Source organism: Barbus barbus (assembly GCF_936440315.1).
Source record: "Barbus barbus genome assembly, chromosome: 34".
Taxonomy (NCBI): Eukaryota; Metazoa; Chordata; class Actinopteri; order Cypriniformes; family Cyprinidae; genus Barbus; species Barbus barbus.
In genome coordinates, this window is record NC_136762.1 from 10,630,343 (window position 1) to 10,651,010 (window position 20,668).

At 36.7% G+C, this 20,668-nt stretch overlaps 1 protein-coding gene across 1 annotated transcript; it reads left to right on the forward strand.

Annotated features, from left to right (window-relative positions):
- The first annotated feature begins 337 nt into the window (after positions 1–337).
- Positions 338–19,090, forward strand: LOC306853939 (bleomycin hydrolase-like). Its single transcript, XM_079391654.1, has 12 exons — positions 338–572; positions 1,116–1,313; positions 2,319–2,428; positions 2,700–2,841; positions 3,014–3,102; positions 3,856–3,948; positions 11,001–11,156; positions 11,231–11,389; positions 12,446–12,513; positions 12,594–12,711; positions 16,044–16,113; positions 18,548–19,090. Exons 1-12 carry the CDS (start codon positions 563–565, stop codon positions 18,694–18,696), a joined length of 1,362 nt encoding a protein of 453 aa, XP_079247780.1. The 5' UTR covers positions 338–562; the 3' UTR covers positions 18,697–19,090.
- Positions 19,091–20,668: the final 1,578 nt, after the last annotated feature.

The following is a 20,668-nucleotide window of genomic DNA, read 5'->3' on the forward strand; positions in this document are numbered from 1 at the left end:
TATTGCTTAAAAACCGCAACAAAAAAAAAAGTAGCCTATGTAACATTATTATAATAAAACAGATCATATTAAATTCAGTTTGACAACCTAAAGGTGATAATCAACTTAAGAACCTCCTCCATGCTGAATTTTTATTTTATACAGACATAATTTTCTTATTTGTAAATAATTATTTTTGACGTTTATTTTTCACTGCAGCGGCTTAGACTTTTTTTATGGGTATGTTTTACAATAATGCCTGTTTGTTATTAAAGAAAAAATAAAATATCACTTACAATTGTTAAAAAGGACACTTACATTGTATTTAGTCGTTTAAGCGCTTCCGGTCATGCTTCTTACCGTATTCGTGAAAAATAACCTAGAGGACCATGATATTTATAATCCCCCTCTGAAGCTCCAGATAGGAGGGTTTTCTTCAGATATGGCAACCTCGACAGAAAGACACGAGATTTCACCGAGTTTCCGGTTTCCGGAATTCCGCACGAACTGACTGGCTGTCGGCGAATGAAATAAACAAAGACCTACAAATCAGACTCCTACACCTCTCTCCTTACCTGCAAACATGGACACTGGTGCGTATGTGTAAATATGGTCTCTCGCAGCTCGTAGGTGTGGGTTGAGGGCTCAGAGCTTCACAAATGTTGATATGAATGGAGTAAGTTAGCATTGTGTGGCTAACTAGCCCGAGCTGTTTCCTACTACAGCTGAAAGTGACTAAGCAAAGGTGTGAGATCTACTTTTAACTCTTGATCGTGTATGCTCGAGTTAAATCACTGGAGTGACGCTTTGAATGGGTTAAAACGAGTGCTTACGTGTAATTATTGGAAACGGAAAGGTTTCTTATGTGAAAGCGAAGCTAAACACCGGTAAACTACAAACAATCAAAGTAGTCAAACTGAAGTCTGGCTGTCAATCATTTCAGGCAGAATCTGACAATGACATCTCATTCTATCAAACTCTTGTGTGTCACATGAATAGAAAAATCATACTCCCAACATTCATGATTATGCAATATATCTATGAAGGTTTAAAGGCACAGCATCACACTCACTGTCCATCCTGGTCTGTAAATTGAGAGCCCTTGTTTTGTGTTTGTGTCCTTGTTTGTTGCCCAGGCCTGAGTCAGGAGAAAGCATCAGCTTTTATCAAGCGCTTCCGCTCGGAGCCACGATATCTGCTCTCCCAGAACGTCTCGACTTGCATTGATCCGTTAGAGGTTTGTCTGCACCGGCAGACGGTCCAGGACACAGTACACGTCTTCCAGCACAGTGTTCCCACAGAGGGCAAGCCTGTCACCAACCAGAAAAACTCAGGTACCTACACTGGGAGGGAAAATTGAGAAGTAAAGTTTTGCAGGTGAATGGTGCATCTGACAGGTGTTCGGTAAAATAATCTAGGCCCACATGAGATGAAAGTGTCAGTCGTATTAATGATCTAGAAAAAGCTTACAGTTAAATAGGAGTAAATGAAAACTTGTGTCTTTGCACAATGAAGTCCAAGACTAGTGCTGAATGTTTTCTAAAGAATCAGCAAAACGACAAAAATTACTTGGTGCACCACTTCACATATGCATTTCATTAGTACTGGGTTTTGAACAAGTACACGTGAATAATATGTGCTTAGCAAATACAATATTATTTCAATATGTAGAGATGTATGTATATTATTGAATGCCTGGATGATGTACTGTAGGATTATACACACACTACAGTTGAAACGTCTGGGGGTCAGGAACTTTCCATTCATCAAAGAATCCTGGAAAATCACATCTTTTATTTTTGGAAATCCCCCAAAATATTAAGTGGCAGAACGGTTTTGAACGTTGATAATAATAAGAAAAGTTTTTGGAGCAGCAAATCCGCCTATTAGAATGATTTCTGAAGGATCAGGTGACACTGAAGACTGGAGTAATGGCTGCTGTCAGCTTTGTCATCACAAGAAGAAATTACTTTTTAAAATATATTAAAATTCAAAACAGTAAGTGTACATTGTAATAATATTTCACAATATTACTGTTTTTACAATATTTCTGATTAAATAAATGCAGGCTTTTAGTATAAGAGACTTGGTGAACGCGTTTCAAAAACATTTTAACTTCAACTTTTGAATGATAGTGTATCTTTTTAATATATATATATATTTTTTTTAATTGCTAGGTGAATTAATGCATACATAAGTACATCATAATATGAAAAGGGTCCAAATGGTTTAAAATAGGAACCTTTTTAAAGTAAAAAAAAAAAAAGAAAATCCTGTTTAAGTACTTCCTTGTCAGGTTTGAACCGACCTCACGGTCTGTGCTTGTTTTTTTCCATCAGGGAGATGTTGGATCTTCTCATGCCTCAACGTCATGCGTCTTCCATTCATGAAGAAGTTTAACATTGAAGAATTTGAATTCAGTCAGTCATATCTTTTTTTCTGGGACAAAGTAAGTTACCACTCCTCCTGGTCTGCGTTTTCAAATACGACATACTCTTTACCGTTTAATCTAAGAATCGACTGCATTTATTTGCACCAGTCTCTCAGGTTGTAATTCTGCTGTGTTGTTTTTGCGGTCTGTAGTTTGCTCTCATTGTGTTAGTGGTAAAAGTGCAGTAAATCCTCTTTTTGTGTGAGATGTATTGTGTTCCCTGAATGTTTGTGGACCACTGTGTCCACCCTCTGCCCCTTCATCATCTGTATTTCTGTTTTTGTCTCAGGTGGAGAGATGCTATTACTTTCTGCATGCCTGTGTGGAGACAGCCCAGCGGAAGGAGTCAGTAGATGGCAGATTGGTTCAGTTCCTGCTATCAAATCCTACCAATGATGGCGGGCAGTGGGATATGCTGGTTAACCTTATTGGTCAGTTTAGCTCTGTTGCATTGAACTAAACTCGCATTTTGTTCAGTGGAAGCATTTGTCAATTAAAATGTGAATTGGCATCTTTTCACCAAAAATGGTTTAAATGTATGAATTGAAATTAAAACCTTTGTACTTCACATTCAAGTTGCATTTAAAACCCTGTGTTTTTCAGAAAAATACGGCGTCATCCCTAAGAAGTGCTTCCCCGAGTCTCACAGCTCTGAGGCCTCCCGTAGAATGAATGATATCCTCAATCACAAGGTGAGTTACGCTCAACCCTTGAAAGCAACTCTGTCTGCAGCGCTGTGTATCCCCTCAAGCTTTTATGTTGACATTTACCGAACGGGGATTTAGTGGCTGCGTATGAGCTGGTGGCTCCATCACAGAAACACTCTGAGTCATCAGATGAGCAGAGGATAAAGTCACTAAGGTCACTTCCCTTGTCTTTTAGATAAATGAGGAAGATGGGAGTTTCGGCCCGCATGACATTTAATGAAGAGCTAAAACAAATAAAAGATAAAAAGATTCAAAGTAACCAGTGTTATTTTAGAATTTCTTTACTTTCATAATATTTATCAATATTTTGAAATAGCTTTTATTTTTATATTTATTTTAATTTAAGCTTTAAGTAACTTATGTGGTTTTGCCAGTTTTATTAGTTTTTTTTTTTTATGTCTGTTTAGCTTTAAATTTATTTTTATTTCTGTTTTAGTCATTTTGGTACTTAAACTTATTTCAGTTTGTTGCCAGTTTGTCTGCTTAATTTAAATGACCCAAAACAATTTTTAATTTTAGTTTATTTTTAGTTAATACTTTTATATTTTAAATTTATATGGCCTTTTAAAGCCATTTACTCGATTAAAAGGCTTATATTACGAAAAAAAAAGTGAGAAAGTTTAAGATGTTATAACATTTTATATAATTAGACATTTTGCATTATCCAATTTTTCAGTGTAATTATTTTTGTGATTTGTAATTTGCATTTGTTTGTTTTTGGTTTTTTTTGTGTTGCAGTTGAGGGAGTATTGTCTAAGGCTGAGGAACATGGTGGCCAGTGAAGCCACTAAATCGGAGCTCTCTGACACTATAGACACCATGATTGAGGAGGTGAGTTTGTTTATTGGAGCAGACCTGCCCTCTGTTTTATGACAATGGTGTATAGTTCAGCCTGAAAGAAAAAAAAAAAAAAAAAAAAAAAACTCTACCTCATGTCGTTCCATCCCTGTATTCGCATATGCACATCAATTAAATTAAAGATCTTGGCAACATATTGATTTGAAAGTAAAAATTATTTTGTATTAGACATTGGATTCTTTTCTTCTACATAAAAAGATAACAGTTTGGAATGACATGATGAATAAAAAAAAAAAAGACTACTTTTCAACAAACTATTTATATTAGAATGGTAACAGAATAGTGCTGTTCTTATAGCCCTGTTGAGGGCGTCGTTTGACTGATTATGAAACCACCACTAGAGGTTGCCAGACAATATTGCAAGGTTATCTTTCACAGGCTTGGAGGCAAACTCTTGCATATTTCACATAAGCAGAGAGAACTGTAAAATTGTGGATAAGAGACTGTCAAGCTTACTTTTTTAATTATGAGATTTGCAACTGTTTGCTCCTTATCGGCAGTTGCCAGCTCTGAAAACACCCCCAACATATCAGCTTTAGGAAACATAAAAGCTTTAAGACATTTCCAGAATCAACAAACAGACGGGCAGTACGATCGGTTTCATAATTCAGTTCATAAAAGGCAAAGGTCATTTTTTCACAAAGATCAGCATATAACCAGTGTAACATTTCACATGTAAGGTGTATAATGAAATATACAAAAAAAAAAAAAGTAAAAAAAAACAACTTGCTTCTTAAATACACATTTAGTGGGGTCCAAAAATCCGTTAACGGAATTTGAAATATTAAAAAAAAAAAAAAGAGCAATTTGATTGTAGGTACGCAAATTTATTATACAATTATTATATATTCTAAAGAATAAACAATACTCTATTAAATTTTAAATAGTCTCAGGACCTGTCTGTATGTCAGACTGTAAGTGATGCAATGACGTAAGTACTGACATATTGTAAATATCGTAAGTGCTCGATCTGACAAAACATAGACATCAATAATTAAACCCCATTTGAGCGGAGCAATAACATTGTCACCCAACTGTGAACCAAAATGAACACATACAAAGCGTGCCCTGGTTATGTGAATACCTGCGTATGTGTATTTTAACGTATCTTTTATATGTTTGCACGCATTTTTCTGCGTGTGAGCAGAGGAAAGAGAGTGAGCTAGACGGAGAGAATGAGCAAGCGCCTGCAGGACTTGATGACAGAATGTTCCACAAACATGATTGTTATCGCCCGGTGCTTGTCAGTGAGTGGCAAAGGCAATCTCGCTGGCATTATTACTATACCTCCACCATCTGCGGAGGGACGAGGGCGAGGCACAGCGCACACGTCCAAGTTAATATCTCTAAGCTCATTCTCTGCGTTTCTCTCCCAGGATAAGCATATGCCTGAGTATGATTTGCTTCCCTGTTTATCTCATTGTGATACATATTCTCCTCTGTCCTCTTTCCTGTTTTCGTGGGGTGTTTGTTTGTCCACCTGGTGGAGGTGTAGCACTTCACTGGCAGGGGAGTTGTTGGGACGTGGGTTTGTTTATTTAATAGGGACACGGGGAGACGTTGTTTTTGTTTGTATCAAAATGGGTTTACATGTGGGTTACGGTGGATGAGATCATATGCAGGAAAGTCATATTTACGTAATTGAGACTGAATGCTAGTCCAGCTCAGACAAAATAAGTCAAGTCAGAATTTGCATGAGGTTCAAAATCAGTTTGAATCTTGTTTTTTTTATCTGTTGTTTCCATTCATAATCGCACAAGTAGATCAAAGGTGGCCTTGTTTAACTGGAGTTACCGATGTGTTGACACTGCTGGACTGGATAGTGTCTCACTTAGGGCTGTATACCTTGGAGAACCTGGCGATACGATACATACCTCGATACACAGGTCACGATTCGATACATACCTCGATACAGAGCTGTCTCAATACGATTTGATACAATGTGACACGATTCGATACGATTCAATAAAAATACATGGGCCAGAGCCAATTAGTTAATGCTGAACACATTTACTCAACAAACAGAACTCTGCATTTTTCTTCAATTTATTGAAGACAAAAGTGCATTATAACAAAGTGCATTTTGCTTAAATATTTGCAACTTTAAGTGCTCTGATTAATTGTACACAAATTGTATTAATCTGGAAATTACCACAAGTCAACATTTAACTTTCCAAGGGTACAGTCTGAGCTCACACAAGCACAAAATCTTCTTCTTATTATTATTAACTTCTTATTAAATCTTCTTATAATTCTTTTGTGACACCATGTACTGCCATAACATATTTCACTATGAAATCACTTAAATGCTACACCTTGCTTTAACATTTTCCATGAGTTTTTTTAAACTCGCGGGCGCCGCTGGGCGGAGTATCGATACTAAGGGCTAGAATATCGATACTGTATCTTTTTTTATTATATCGGTATGTATCTAAGAATCGATATTTTGAGCACACCCCACTCTACAATCACAGGACTGTATCTGACAGACCTGTGTGCTGCAGGACATGCTTTAAAGTTGCTAAACCACTTCTTCTTGTGAAGCTTCATGTGGTACTCAAAATGCTTCCTTTAAAAAAAAAAAAAAAACTATACTCTATGGCATGCATATGTATAATTTTTTTATTTTATATATGTATGTATGTATGAGGAAATTTGCTTATATAACGGCTTTTATCACAGAATCAATTCATCATGATTGTATTTTATAAACATTCTGTTCATCTGTCATATGTGACCCTGGACCATGAAACCAGTCTTAAGTAGCACAGGTATATTTGTAGCAATAGCCAAAAATACATTGTATGGGTCAAAATGATCGATTTTTCTTTTATGCTAAAAAGCATTAGGAAATTAAGTAAAGATAATGTTCCATGAAGATATTTTGTAAGTTTCCTACCATAAATATCAAAACTTAATTTATAATAATTTGTTACATTTTATATAGCGCTTTTCTGGGCACTCCAAGCGCTTTACATAGAAGGGGGAAACTCCTCCTCCACCACCAATGTGCAGCATCCACCTGGATGATGCGACGGCAGCCATATTGCGCCAGAACGCCCACCACACACCAGCGAGGAGACAATTTGATTAGTAATATGCATTGCTAAGGACTTAATTTGGACAGCTTAAAAGACGATTTTCTCAATATTTTGATTTTTTTGCACCCTCAGATTCCAGATTTTCAAATAGTTGTATCTTAAACCATATATCAATGGAAAGCCTAATTATTCAGCTTTCAGATGTTGTATAAATCTCAATTTCGAAAAATTGACCCTTATGATTGGTTTTGTGGTCCAGGGTCACATATCTTTGTGTTTGTTTGCATATGCTAGAAGACTGTATGTATTATAAAGTAATGTGCAGTATTGTTGTTTTTTTTGGTTGAGGTCTGTTTCGTCACTGTGTTGCGGTTGTGGATAATTCTCTGCGAAGACATTCTGCAATTCCCTTGTTGAACTTTGTTTGTCTGAAAGGACCAAATGTGTTTCATGTTTGCACAAAGTTAATCAATCAAATGTATTTGTCAGCTGTTCACAGCCTCTAATGTCAGTCTCTAAGGTCATACGATTATGCTCTAAATTATATTTTGGCTTGCGTTGTGTCATTTCTGCCATGTAACAAAAGCAAAAAGCCCAATTCTGTTTACTTCCTTGCAAAGCTGTGCTTTAGAAGCAGATGCAAACAAACATACAAACAAAAATGATAGAATCAGCACTGTGGTATCTGTACCGGAGTCTGGCAGCCATATAGAAAAGCAACGTTTACGATTAAGATCTTGTAAACAGTTACACGTACCTACCCACAGGCAGCTGGAAATGTGCCATGTTGCATCTTCATACATCCAGCCATTTGCATGGCTGATTGCTTGCAGATGGATTACTTTGACGTCAGCCAGCCAGAGTGTTGCTTTCCTTGTCAACAAACACCTAGGCCTATTTGCCATATTTATATCTGGAGCACCTTGTGGCCACACCCAGGAGCAGGTGCTTGTGATCCCAAATAAGCCAGTATCTCAACCCACTAGAACGAGACGTGATGCATGTGGCATTGGATCGGTCTGACTATGAGTGACCTAAACTTTTTTTGTTGCGTCATTCATTTTAGTTAATTTTATTTTTTAAATTGAATTTAGTTTTTTGTTTTCTTCAATTTGTGTAATTTTTTAAACACTTTTTTTGGGGGGGGGGTCATTTTATTTATTATTTTTTCTTATTAATTAATTTTTGTCACTTTTTTTTCTTTTGAAATTTATATATAGTTCTGTGGGGTGTTTCATTTATTGTTTTTAACAAAAAAATATTTAATTTTTATTGAATTATTTTGTTTTAGTTTATTGCTTTTGATTTGTGCATTTCTTTGTAATTTGTTTTTGTTTAGTTCTGTACGAGTTTTTATTTTGTTTAATTTTCTTTTTTGGTTTTAGGGTTGTGAGGTTTTATTTCATTTTGTTTTGCTGGTTTTTGTGTTTAGTTTTTAGTTGATCTGCTTTTTTTTGTTTTTGCTTTTTATTGTGGTTTATTTTGTCTTTTTTTGTTGTTCTTTGTAATTTCATTTAGTTCTATGGGGGGTTAATTTTTTCTTTTTATTTATTTTTTTCAAGGTTTTTATTTAATTTTATTGTTTTTTGTTTTATTCATTTAGTTTTTAGTTTGTGTGTTTGTTTTGTTTTTTTGCTTTTTTACTGCTGCTATTTATAGGAACAATGACACGGAATTGTCTTAAGCCATGTTTGATCTCAAAACGCCTGTGTAAGCACCATGGCTCAAGACTACCACAACGCCACAGCTCTGACCCTTTGGAATAAACTAAAACGTTTTCCTGTAACATGTCACAAATGCTTTTGACAATCTACTTAGGACATATGAGGGTTTCCTGCACCTTTCTCATCAAATGTGTGTTGCTTATTCCATACATACAAGTTTAATTTTAGAGTAATTTAAACATTGCATCCATACACCTTGCTCTCATTAAGTTGCTCCTACTCACAGATCCTGAATTATCCAAAGCCAAGGCATAATGAAACAGCCTGAGGAGATGAGATTTAGTGCTTTTGGACGAGACATTGTGTTTTGCTTAAGCAAAAGATTTACATTGTGCTGTGGCATGCTCATCTTCCTGGCCTGTGAGCCTCCCGGCTCTTCCTGCTGCCCTGTGGCCACCCAGCCTCAGACAGGTGTTTCAATATTGACTCGCTGACTCCGTACTGACGTCAGTGAACCTCGGCCATTGTTTTGTGCAAGTGGCACTTTTCAACAGGCCAAAAAAAAGTAAAACAGGCACCCATGTTGTTTAGGCAGTCCTGTGAGTTTATCTAACCTGCCAAGGAGGAGAGAGGATGTCAGAGCGTGCGACGCAGAGGCTGTTTGTGCGATTGGAGCATCTGGGTCCAACGCAGGGTCAACAGGGAGGAAAGAGGGCCAGGCGCCACCGGTATTTACTCTCCCTCTGGGAAGACTGGATAGAGAAAACAAACTTTAATGCTTAATAGTTTTCTTTTTGGGATTGGGCTGGAATAGGGTGCGAGAGAAAGTTGGTTACTTGGTGAAAACCTAGCTCTCTTCTGAAACCTCTCATCTAAAGAGTACAATAAATTGACAAATGTTGACTTGTGTTCTTCCAAAGCCTTCTGTGGAACATAAATGATATTTAGCAAATGAAAGGGGATGATTTATACTGTGAAACTCCAAATAGGATGAAAAACCACCATTAAAAGTAGTCATTATGAGTCTTCCGATGATGTATGAGCGAGCTTTGTGTGGTTAAAAGGCCAAAAATTCTTTATTTTTATTAAAGTTCTGTGATGGCGATGTCCATTTTTATTTAAATTTAAAAATTATTATTATTATTTTTTTTTTTTAGACCAACAGACCACAATTTGTTTATACACAATATATAGTCTGTATGTATGTATGTATGTGTATATATATTGTTTTTGTTTTTTAGTATGTAGAGTTTTTTTGTCCTTTTGCCTTTTGCTTCTGTTTATAGGGAAAATTAGAGTATTGTCAAAAGTGACTTTTTGCAATAAATTAAAATGTTTCCTCATACCATCTCAAATTTAAGTAATTATTCTCCCAATTTTTCCTATTAAAATCTCCCGCAAGCTTGCATGGCATTGCACAAGAGTCCTTGTTTGTATGTTTTTTCACATCTCATGAGCAAATGTCTTGCCTTTTTGGAGCTTGACAGTTTAAAGCACTATCCCCTTTTGTTGGAATAAAGCAGCTTTTGACATTCAGCAAAATCTCCTTTTTTGAAACAACATGAGGGGTGAAGTAAACAAGTTTTCATTAGTCAGTGAACTATTCCTTTAAAAAAAAGCTCAAGGAGTCATAAATAATTCATGTGTTTTTCTTTTCTATTGACTTTTCTGTGAAGTCCAGACAAATGAAATCTTTTATATAGTGTGAATATAGGCAAACAGAATTCTCTGTAAAATTCAGTTTGTGTGGCACGTCTTTGTTGATTCGGCTACTTGCATATGCCAAAAGAAAAAAAGACATGCACATCTTATCTGTCCAGTTTCTTACCTTCCTGCGTTTGAGATTGACCAAGAAGTGCATATTATCAAGGTCAAGTTAATCTTGGCTATGAGAAATCCGCTTTCCAATATGTAAAGCTCAGGCCGTGGTCGGGAGAGGGCAGGAAATGCCTGGGATTGGAGTAACAAAGGCTAAATTCTGTGAACTAAAAACAGTTTGAGTTCAGAATAAAGAGTACCAGAGTCAAACACTGGGCGCCTCACACACAGTGTTTGTGTTCTTAGTGCTAATCTCAGCTACATCCTGTCAAAGCCAGAGCTTTCTCTAATGTGGTTTGTTTTGTTTTCCCAGGTCTTATTTAAGATATGACATCCATATGTCATCCATCTTCAGAGTTCAAACTTCAATCAACCATTTTTGAATTTTGAATGCTTATTAGGAGCCAAAACACTTGAGAGTTTCCGCTATGCACACTACTGTTCAAAAGTTTGGGGGCAATATGATTTCATGTGTTTTCTCTCTTTTATTTGATGTCTTCAGGTGTTTCGAGTGGCCAGTGTTTGTCTGGGCAGTCCTCCAGACACCATCTGTTGGGAATACCGGGACAAGGAGAAGACCTTCCACCGCATGGGTCCTTTAACTCCTCTGGAGTTTTACACAAAGCACGTCAAGCCCCTCTATAATCTTCAGGACAAGGTAAGAGCAGCATAGGCCATGTCATCTTCAGTCTGTTGTAGTCTTCACTCACAGGTTGTGTAATCTCAATGCAGATCTGCCTCGTTAACGACCCTCGGCCACAAAACCCCTATGGAAAGCTGTACAGTGTGGAGTTTCTGGGAAACATGGTGGGCGGCCGCAGAACACTTTACAACAACCAGCCCATCGAGCTGCTCAAGAAAGCTGCTGCAGATTCCATCAAGGGTGGAGAGGTGAAATCAGTTGGGTTTGAAGGGGTGCCATTATAATTAGGCTGGTTTAGGGTCATGTGATCATCCTTGCAAAAGTTTAGGGATACAAAGTTTTTTTTTTTTTGGAAATACTTTGATTTAGCAAGGATGCACTAAATTGATCAAAAGTGCCATGATATTACAAAATATCTCTGTTTCAGATACATGCTGTTGATCAAAGAATTGTAAATATTTCATCATGTGACATGAGACTGGAGCAATGGCTGCAGAAATTTCAGCTTGCCATCACAGAAATAAATTACAATTTGAAATACATTTAAACAGAAAAGGGTTATTTTAAACTAGTTATAATATTTTACAATATTTACTTTTTACTGTATCAAATAAATGCAACTTTAAGTACAAGAAACTTCTTTCAAAAACATTGAAAAATTTGACCAACCCCAAACTTTTGAACAGTAGTGTATATGATTCACAGCCCAGGAATAAACAGATTAAATGACTATAATAATTTTTGCACAATTATTCCCATATGACAAAAGAGACCTATGAGGTTTGATAGTGATTGTTGAAGGCGGTCAATTCATTACAAATTCAGCATTTTGATGGCTGTTGTGGAAATTAATTGAGAGAAGCAGTTTTTCCTCATAATTTGCATCTCTAAATTCATCTACAAAGCATTACCGCTGAGAAATGTTTTAGCTAAAAAAAGAAAAGATCTAACTGATTAGCCTGCTGATGTTTTTGTCTCTTATCCCTATTCCCATATACATATTTTATCAGGATGAAACTTAATGACTCTGTTTACACCAAGTTTGCACCACTAAATGATACGATTATAAACTATTCACATATTTGTGTCACTCTCTGAGGTTTACATGCCTGTGTGTAAATAGTTTTTTGCAATTTCAGGAAATTGCATTCTGTCTGGAATTTGCAAGTCTTGTTGTACATGTTGTGTCCTGACAATTTAACCAGCACAAAAAGAGAGAAAAACATAGGACACTTAAGTTGATAGTCAAAAATAGTGGTTGTGATAATGTATGTCTATATTAATTAGTGTCTTTCCGGCATCAGGCGGTGTGGTTCGGCTGTGACGTAGGCAAACATTTCCACAGCAAACTGGGCATCAATGACATGAATGTGTGAGTATTGCCTCTTCTGCCAGTTAAAAGGTAAGACTTTTCTGAGTGTATCTTTGACACTAAGGATTCTCTGTATGTAGGTTTAACCATGACCTGGTGTTCGGCATCTCGGTGAAAAACCTGTCTAAGGCAGAAAGGCTGATCTTTGGAGATTCTATGATGACCCATGCCATGATCCTGACTGCCGTTACTGACAAGGTATTGACAGAACAGCACGCTCAAAATCATTGTCGAACATGCTTGGATTGAATAGTTTGAGCTAGTTATTTAAAGACCACTATATCACACAGGTCATGACCCTGAATTAACGGCACTTGCAGTCATTGTGACCTCAAGATTCGTCCTCCCTCTGCAGACATCCGGCCTGCAAGCGGTTTTTGAGATTACTGACTATTTTGCCCTCATATGTCACCATATATATTTCCAGAGTTTGTTATTCTCTTCTCGGGCAGCACCAGTGTACATGTGCAATAAAGCAAAGGGCTTCTTTGCCCTTTTTTATTAATAAGTAAAAGATAGCTTAGGTTTAAAGAGCAGCTAGACATTACATAATGTGAAATACAGAGAAAATAATACTCAGTATACCAAATTAATACTTCTGTTCAGCAAGGATGCATTAAAATTAAAAAATTTAAATTCTGTCATTTATTACTCACTCTCATGTCGTTCCAAACCCGTAAGACCTTTGTTCATCTTTGGAACAAATGAAGATATTTACGAAATCTACGATATTTTTCGATAATTACGATAACTTTCTGACCCTGCATAGACCGCAACGGAACTACCATGTTCAAGGCCCAGAAACATAGTAAGGACTAGGGATATAACGGTATCAAAATGTCTCATCACGATTATAGTGACCAAAATTATCACGGTTATCAGTATTATCACGGTTTGTTAAAATGTGCTGGAGATGTTCAAAAAGTACCGACACATAAATCACTTCACCAAGTTTTATATTTAAAAATCAACAAACAACAAATAAAATGTTTTGTTTGCATTATCACTAAAACAATAACATGACCAATGATGTTCGGATTTTAAATGACAACTTGACTGTCAGTTTAATAGTTAATGTTCAAATAAATAATGTAAATGTTCAAATAAAGCTTTGAAAAGGTTTCATAAAAATGTAAACCTCACATTTCAGCCTTTAAATAAAGAAAAGGATTAAGTCAAAATGATAATTGATTAATAACTATTATATGTATTTTATCTGCTCCATAAATAATTCTAGATAACTTATATGAATTGTTTATATGTGTAGAATCCACATAAGCTTGTTTTTCATCAACCGGTCAAAATTTACAGCAGGACATGCAAATTCGGTCCGTTTTTGGCCAGACAGAAACTGCACACAAGCTGAATGTAAATATAACTAAGTCTCTGTAAATCCACTTTCTGACACTAGGTGGCGCTTATAGAAAATTTGAATACAGCTGTTTCCAGTAACCTCTGCGAACAAAGCAGTATTGCGATTAAGAACACTTCTTTTAGGTATTACATGGAGCGAAGATGAAAACAAAATGCCATCCAATCGTTTATGCTGTACAGTATTTATTTATCGTGAGATGTTCAAATCGTGGTAATCGAACACGGTTTTAATAATAATTAAAATGATAATGATAATCCGTCCTTCGGATGAGACGTTAAACCGAGGTCCTGACTCTCTGTGGTCATTAAAAATCCCATGGCCAAATTTCCCCATTGGCCTCTGACCATCATGGCCTCCTAATCATCCCCATACACTGATTGGCTTCATGACTCTGTCTCTTCTCCACCAATAAGATGGTGTGTGGTGGGTGTTCTGGCGCAATATGGCTGCCATCGCATCATCCAGGTGGATGCTGCACATTGGTGGTGGTTGAGGAGATTCCCCCTTCCATATAAAGCGCTTTGAGTACCCAGTAAAGCGCTATATAAATGTAACAAATTATTATTATTATTATAATTAAAAAATTAAACGGTAGTACTAACCGTGGGGAATTTTATCATGATTTATCATCAAACCGGTAATCGTTACATCCCTAGTAAGGACACTGGTAAAATAGTCCATTTGACATCAGTGGTTCAACCTTAATTTAATGAAGCTACGAGAATACTCTTTGTTTGCAAATAAAACAAAAATAACGATTTTATTCAACAATTTCTTCTCTTTTGTGTCAGTCTCCGCCACCATTGACATGAGTACCACCATGCTGTCAATCAATAAATAGGAATACAAAGTAACTGGGGTTACTTATTTGGAAAAGTAACTCAAAGATTTTCTTGTACATTAAAAAGTAATGTTACTTTTATAGTTGTTTGAAAAAAGTAATCTGATTACATAACTTGCGTTACTTGTAATGCGTTACCCCCAACACGGATTTTTGATAAAATAAATGCGGCTAAGCAAGCAAAAGAGGCTCCTTTCAAAAACATAAAGGGCCCTATTTGAACCATCTAAGTGCATGGTTTAAAGTGCAAGGCGCAGGTGCACTTAGGGCGTGTCCAAATGCGCTTTAGATGGGAAAAATGGTCGGTGCACGCGGCGCATGGTCTAAAAGGGTTGTCCCTATTCTCTTAATGATTACTGGGTGTGTTTTGGGCATATCGTGCAATAAACCAATCAGAGTCTCATCTCTCATTCCCTTTAAGAGCCAGTTGCGCTCGAGACATGGCGGATTCGCTATTTACACGGCGGAATTTGCAAGCGCAAAAAATTAACGCGTCTCCAGAGAGGAAACCGATCTGTTTGTGCAAGAGGTGGCCTAATTCTGATAAATGTATTGACTATCCATTATGACATGTAGGCATTTTTATATTTATGTAGCCTACACAGTAATAATCTTTTACATTGTAATCCTTTAATTTTTAATATTTGGCATGTTCGTGTGCTGCTGCGCATACCTGTGTGTGTAATAAGCAGAATGTACGCGCGTTGTGGACCCGCCTATAGGCGCATATTTCTAAAGCACTCTTTAAATAACAAAAAAAAAACTACTGCGCCATTGATTTTAGACCAGGTTTTAGTTGGTCAATGGCGCAGTCTATTTCATTTGCCTCAAAATAGCAATTCGTCAACAATGTGCCTGAACACACCTCGTTTTCAGACCAGCACGCTCATGAGCGCACAAATAGGCGCAAATGCATTTACTATTTAAACAACGTGGCGCAGGCTGTGAAAATGATAACTGCGTCGGGCTGAAACTAGCAAAAAAACACTTTCGTCGCACCTAGCGCCACATTGCATGATTGTGCCCCATATCTTACCAACCCCAAACATTTGAACCGTGATGTATGCTATTAAAGTGTAATTTTGTTCCTGTAATTTGGTCATTTAATAGGTGCTTTTATCATAAATAACACGTAACACCTAGGAGTAAGTGATTTGCCCAGAGTCACAGTGGCAATAGCTTACATATCCTCCATTGTTAACCTAAAACCTATCAATTATGATTCCACATCTCTATCCACTACACTATGATTGTCATGTGTATGGGATGGACTTTCACTCTCTCTTTTTAATCACCTCTGTCTCTCATCCACAGAGTGCAAAGGAGGGATGCTACGAGAAGTGGCGTGTGGAGAACTCGTGGGGAGATGACCGTGGGAATAAAGGTGAGGGGGTTACTATCTGTCTGCCTCTTATATATGCTTCCTAATTTAGAGATATTTAGCTTTTGACATTGAATAATTCAATTATCTCTTGGGGCTCCTTAGTCCGCTCTTCAATTACTTAATTTAACTCTTGTCTGAGAACACCAGGAGTTGGATATTTGATTTAGCATGGGGTCTTTGCTGGGCCTCTCTGGATTGAGAGGTTTAGAGCATGCTGTGTGTGTTATTCGGGCCGGGCACATCTGTAGACCTGCTCACAGCTGGACCTCATGTCCATACCCACCGTCTTATTTAAAACAGACGCTACATCGAGGGGCTGTTTAATTAGCTTTGGCTGCCTGGAGAAAGAAAGAGTGTGTGCACACACATCACATTTCCGTTTTCTTTCCGCTTCCATAGACCTGAATTCCTCAGAAGATTATAAAAGTATTTTGGCCTGCTCATTTTTCGTAGAAAATGATTCCTTGCAGATTGCGTCATCTGCGCATTTAAAAAGTTCAAAGTTTGCCTTAAAGGTGAAGCGTGTCATTTTTTTCCATGTTAAAATACTTTTTCTTTTGTTGATTTAATGAGATACAATGGCCTTCATATGTTGACTTCCTCAAAATATGTAAATGCTGTGGTTCTGTGGTGTTTCTAAGGCAAGCATTGCTATTTCTGTTGCACATATACTAACGTTCAAAAGGTTTGGTGTTAGAATGTTTTGTGTAATTAAATAACAGAATCTCAAAATAAAAAGTCCACTTGTAGCATTTAAAGTTATACATTTTTTAATATTATTTAAAAGTATCTAATTTTAATATTCAACACCGTAAGCAACTCCAACATCACACTAGTAGAGCAGTAGTTAGACGCTTCACCTTTAACACACTAATTTTAGTTGTAACATCTGCCAATGTTTTAAAAATATCAGCTTTACAGCGCATAGTGTATTAATAAATGACGAATCGCATCTAATCACAGCTGTTTATGAATTCAGAACATAACAGCTGTACATAAATCAGAACTTTTTGTGGTTTTCCAGCAACAGTGTTTGACAGCTACTAGATGAGGAGGGGAATTAGAAAAATGTGTTGTTGAGGTCGAAGGAGTTAAGGGCTCTCAAATTGGTCATAACAGTTATTTCCCCTGAAGATTAGACAGTAATGTAATATATTCAGGGGGGGGGGGGCGCGTAAACGTTCTGAAGGAATGCAGGCTTCAGGCTTGTAAGATTGATTATTTCTGCCTCATTCTGGCCTATTTTTGCATATTGTGGCACGAACAAGAGGTTAAAGAGGGGTAATTGTGTAACTGATTTTGACAGAATATATATAATGCAGTCAATGGCTCACTGGAGGCCCCTGAAGCTGGTAGATTTTATGGTTGTAGAAGTGGAGTGATGAATGGAGAGGTAAATATTCTCTCAGATGCTTTGTGCCCCCCAGGAATGCATGATTTTTATTACAAACACAATCAAAGACTGCTAGCTACTCAAATAAATGTGATGTTTTGTAGCAAAAAGTTAGTTTTTTCAGATTCAGAACCGTTTGCCTCTGAGGCTTCTCTCATCCTCATTAAAAGTCTGTTCTTATCCAAACACGATGCCTCATTTGTACACACTCTGATAATCACACTCTGATAACAAAGGTAGCGATGCACAGAAGTCCAACATGGAAATCCAAGCTGTACTGCTTCATTTGTGCACAGTATGTTCTGCTCTGTCTCACTAGGCATTCAATGGCCTGGTTTGATTCGTCTTAGTCAATCAGTCATGGCCCTGGAGTGAACGCTGAGTGAAATAAAGCTTATCATTATCTACTTCCTGCTTTTAACAGGGCAAAACATTCCTGATGTCAAGTTTTTGTACTTTATTTAAGCGATTAAGAGAGGAACTGGCTTTATCGGGAGCCACTAATGAACACGATTAGATCCTAACACATCCTGAATTAAAAATATTGTTCAAATGTGTGTTTGCTAGTTTTAAAATCAAACCTTTTCAGTTTTTAGAGGTGAGACGGGCAATCTAGACAAGGTGTGGCTCGTTCCCTCCATGTGAACAATGGAGATTGTGTGGAGCTAATGGGATCAGGATTTTATTTGACATCAGATTTGGCAGCGTTAAACATGTTTGCAGTTAAAGTTTAACTCTCAAGCCTAATCGGATTTCAGTGTGTGATGAAAAATCCTGTCTCACGAGGCGGACGCTAAATCGGACATCTATCAGACTTGGACTTTATATACCGCCATATATTGCTTAATTACACTTTTAATTAGCAGATTGAGCTGTGTTCAAACCTAGTGAGCTAAGCTGAAGTTTCTCATAAGAGCTTCTACTGCGGCAAATTAAATGGTGTTCCACTCCTCCGTCCCGCTATCTTTCTTGTGCTCATCTCTCATTTTACCCGTTTATCTCTGTCTGTTGTCCGTGCCTCATCTCTGCCTCTTCCTGCAGGATATCTGATCATGACAGACGAGTGGTTCTCTGAGTATGTGTACGAGGTGGTGGTGGATAAGAATTTCCTCCCTCCTGAAGTGCTGGACGTCATGCAGAAGGACCCCATCGTCCTCCCGGCCTGGGACCCCATGGGAGCCCTGGCATAACCACGGGAGCCGCAGGCTCTGTTCTCAGCCTGGTCTCCTTGACTCCGCCTCCAAATGGTTTTTACCCTCTCACAAAAAGCCTACTCTAGATATTAAAAAAATAAAGTTTTTTGCCTCTTTTTTTTATTATCACTGGAGTCTGAGTGTGGAATCATTTCAGTGCATCGTTTGCTCAGTATAATTCCTAATTTAATCAGCATTACGTGATTTGAATTCTGGCATCGTTGAGATATATACACTGCCATTCAAAAAGTTTTTTTTTGTGGAAGAAATCTGAATTTTTATTCAGCAAGGATGCATTAAATTGATCAAATGTTACACTTGAATTGCAAAAACAAACAAACAAAAAAACAATTAAATTGTAAATAGAATTATTTTGAATTTTCTACACATCAAAGAATACTGGAAAGAAATGTATGATGGTTTCTACAGAAATATTAAACCGCACAACTGTTTTTAACATTGATAACAGTAAAAAATGTTTCATTCAAACAAGCAAATCAGCATGTTTGAATGATTTCATAATGATTTTGTGACACTTAAGACTGGTATAATGATGCTGGAAATGCAGTTTGGCCATCACAGGAATAAGTCATATATATATATATTTTTTTAAATTTAAAATAGAAAAAAAGGAATTTTACATTATAAACATTTTATAATATTAATGTTTTTTTTTTACTGTAATTTTGATCAAATAATTGCAGTCTTGGAGAGCATATTTTTAGATTTTTTTGTGTGTGTTCTAGTACATAACCCAACAATTATTGGGTTATATACTATAATTTCATTACAACAACATCCTAGGTGCAACGCTCACCACCAACAGACAGGATTATTTGAGATCCCATTGGAAGACTGTTAGCGGAGCATATGTTAAATCATGGCTTGAGATCTAAGACGTTATCTGTTGGAGTTCACCTCAGAACGTGCCTGCAGAAAATGCTACATATGCACTCCTATATTACTTTGTTTTAAGGCCATCTCATCTGCTGATCTTTATTCAAGTCTAAGATCATAAAGTTTTAAGGGGCATAAAAGATCGATTTGTAATTGAGTCAGCTTGATCTGTTTTAAATCTAATTAAGAGGAGGTAATTCTCCTTAATTACACCCACATAGGAGTGTGTATGAAGGAAAAGGGATATAAACTGCTTATTTTGTAATCATGCACCTATACCTTATGCTCAGTGTAAACTAATAGTTAAGCTAAGATTAAGGAGCAATCTGAGGTTATTCGTTTAGATTTTTTTTATTTGTATTTTGATTTATTTTGATATTTTCCAATGCCCTTTTCCTTTTAGTTTTTCTTCATTATAGTTTATTAGCTTAGTTAATTAGCTAGTTTTTTAACATTCAGTTTTTGATAAATTTAAAATATACAAAAAATTATATAAACAAACATTATTTATTATATATGAAATATATTAATATGTAGTTTATCAATAGTATTTTAGGGCTGCCTAAGTTAACGCATTAACTAATCATTTCAATATGAGATAAGACATGCATATTTTGGCTGTTTACCAGATTTGGCTCTTCACACAGCAGATGACTCGCTGAACTGGAAATCTAAAAATTATTTTACTTCTTAAACGTATTATTTCTGTTCTGCCAAATCAGTTTCAGTCCTTGTGACCAAGATTTTTCAGTAAATGCTTCAAAATGGCAAACTGTCCCTTTAAGACTTAAACCGAGCACCTTCCAACAACATAAAATGATATTATCAGACTATTTTGCATGGATTTAACACAATCTTTCCACTACCATGTAGAGACAGTACCTTTTTGAACTTTGCAAAGATTGTGGTCATAGGAAATACCAAGGCCACACAATAGATTAAAACGTGTGGAAGGGCTTTTAAAGACCTCAGAGGAACGGTACCTTTTTGTTGGCCATTCCATCAAACAATTATGGCTTCAAGTCCTCATCCCAACAGAGAGTGATTCCAAGAACTCTCTAGTTGAGTGCTG

Excerpts from the sequence above, each read along its gene's own strand:
- LOC306853939 (XM_079391654.1), top strand. Across the intron at positions 1,314-2,318 it reads CACCAACCAGAAAAACTCAG|GGAGATGTTGGATCTTCTCA; the intron begins GTACCTACACTG and ends TTTTTCCATCAG. Across the intron at positions 3,949-11,000 it reads TAGACACCATGATTGAGGAG|GTGTTTCGAGTGGCCAGTGT; the intron begins GTGAGTTTGTTT and ends TGATGTCTTCAG.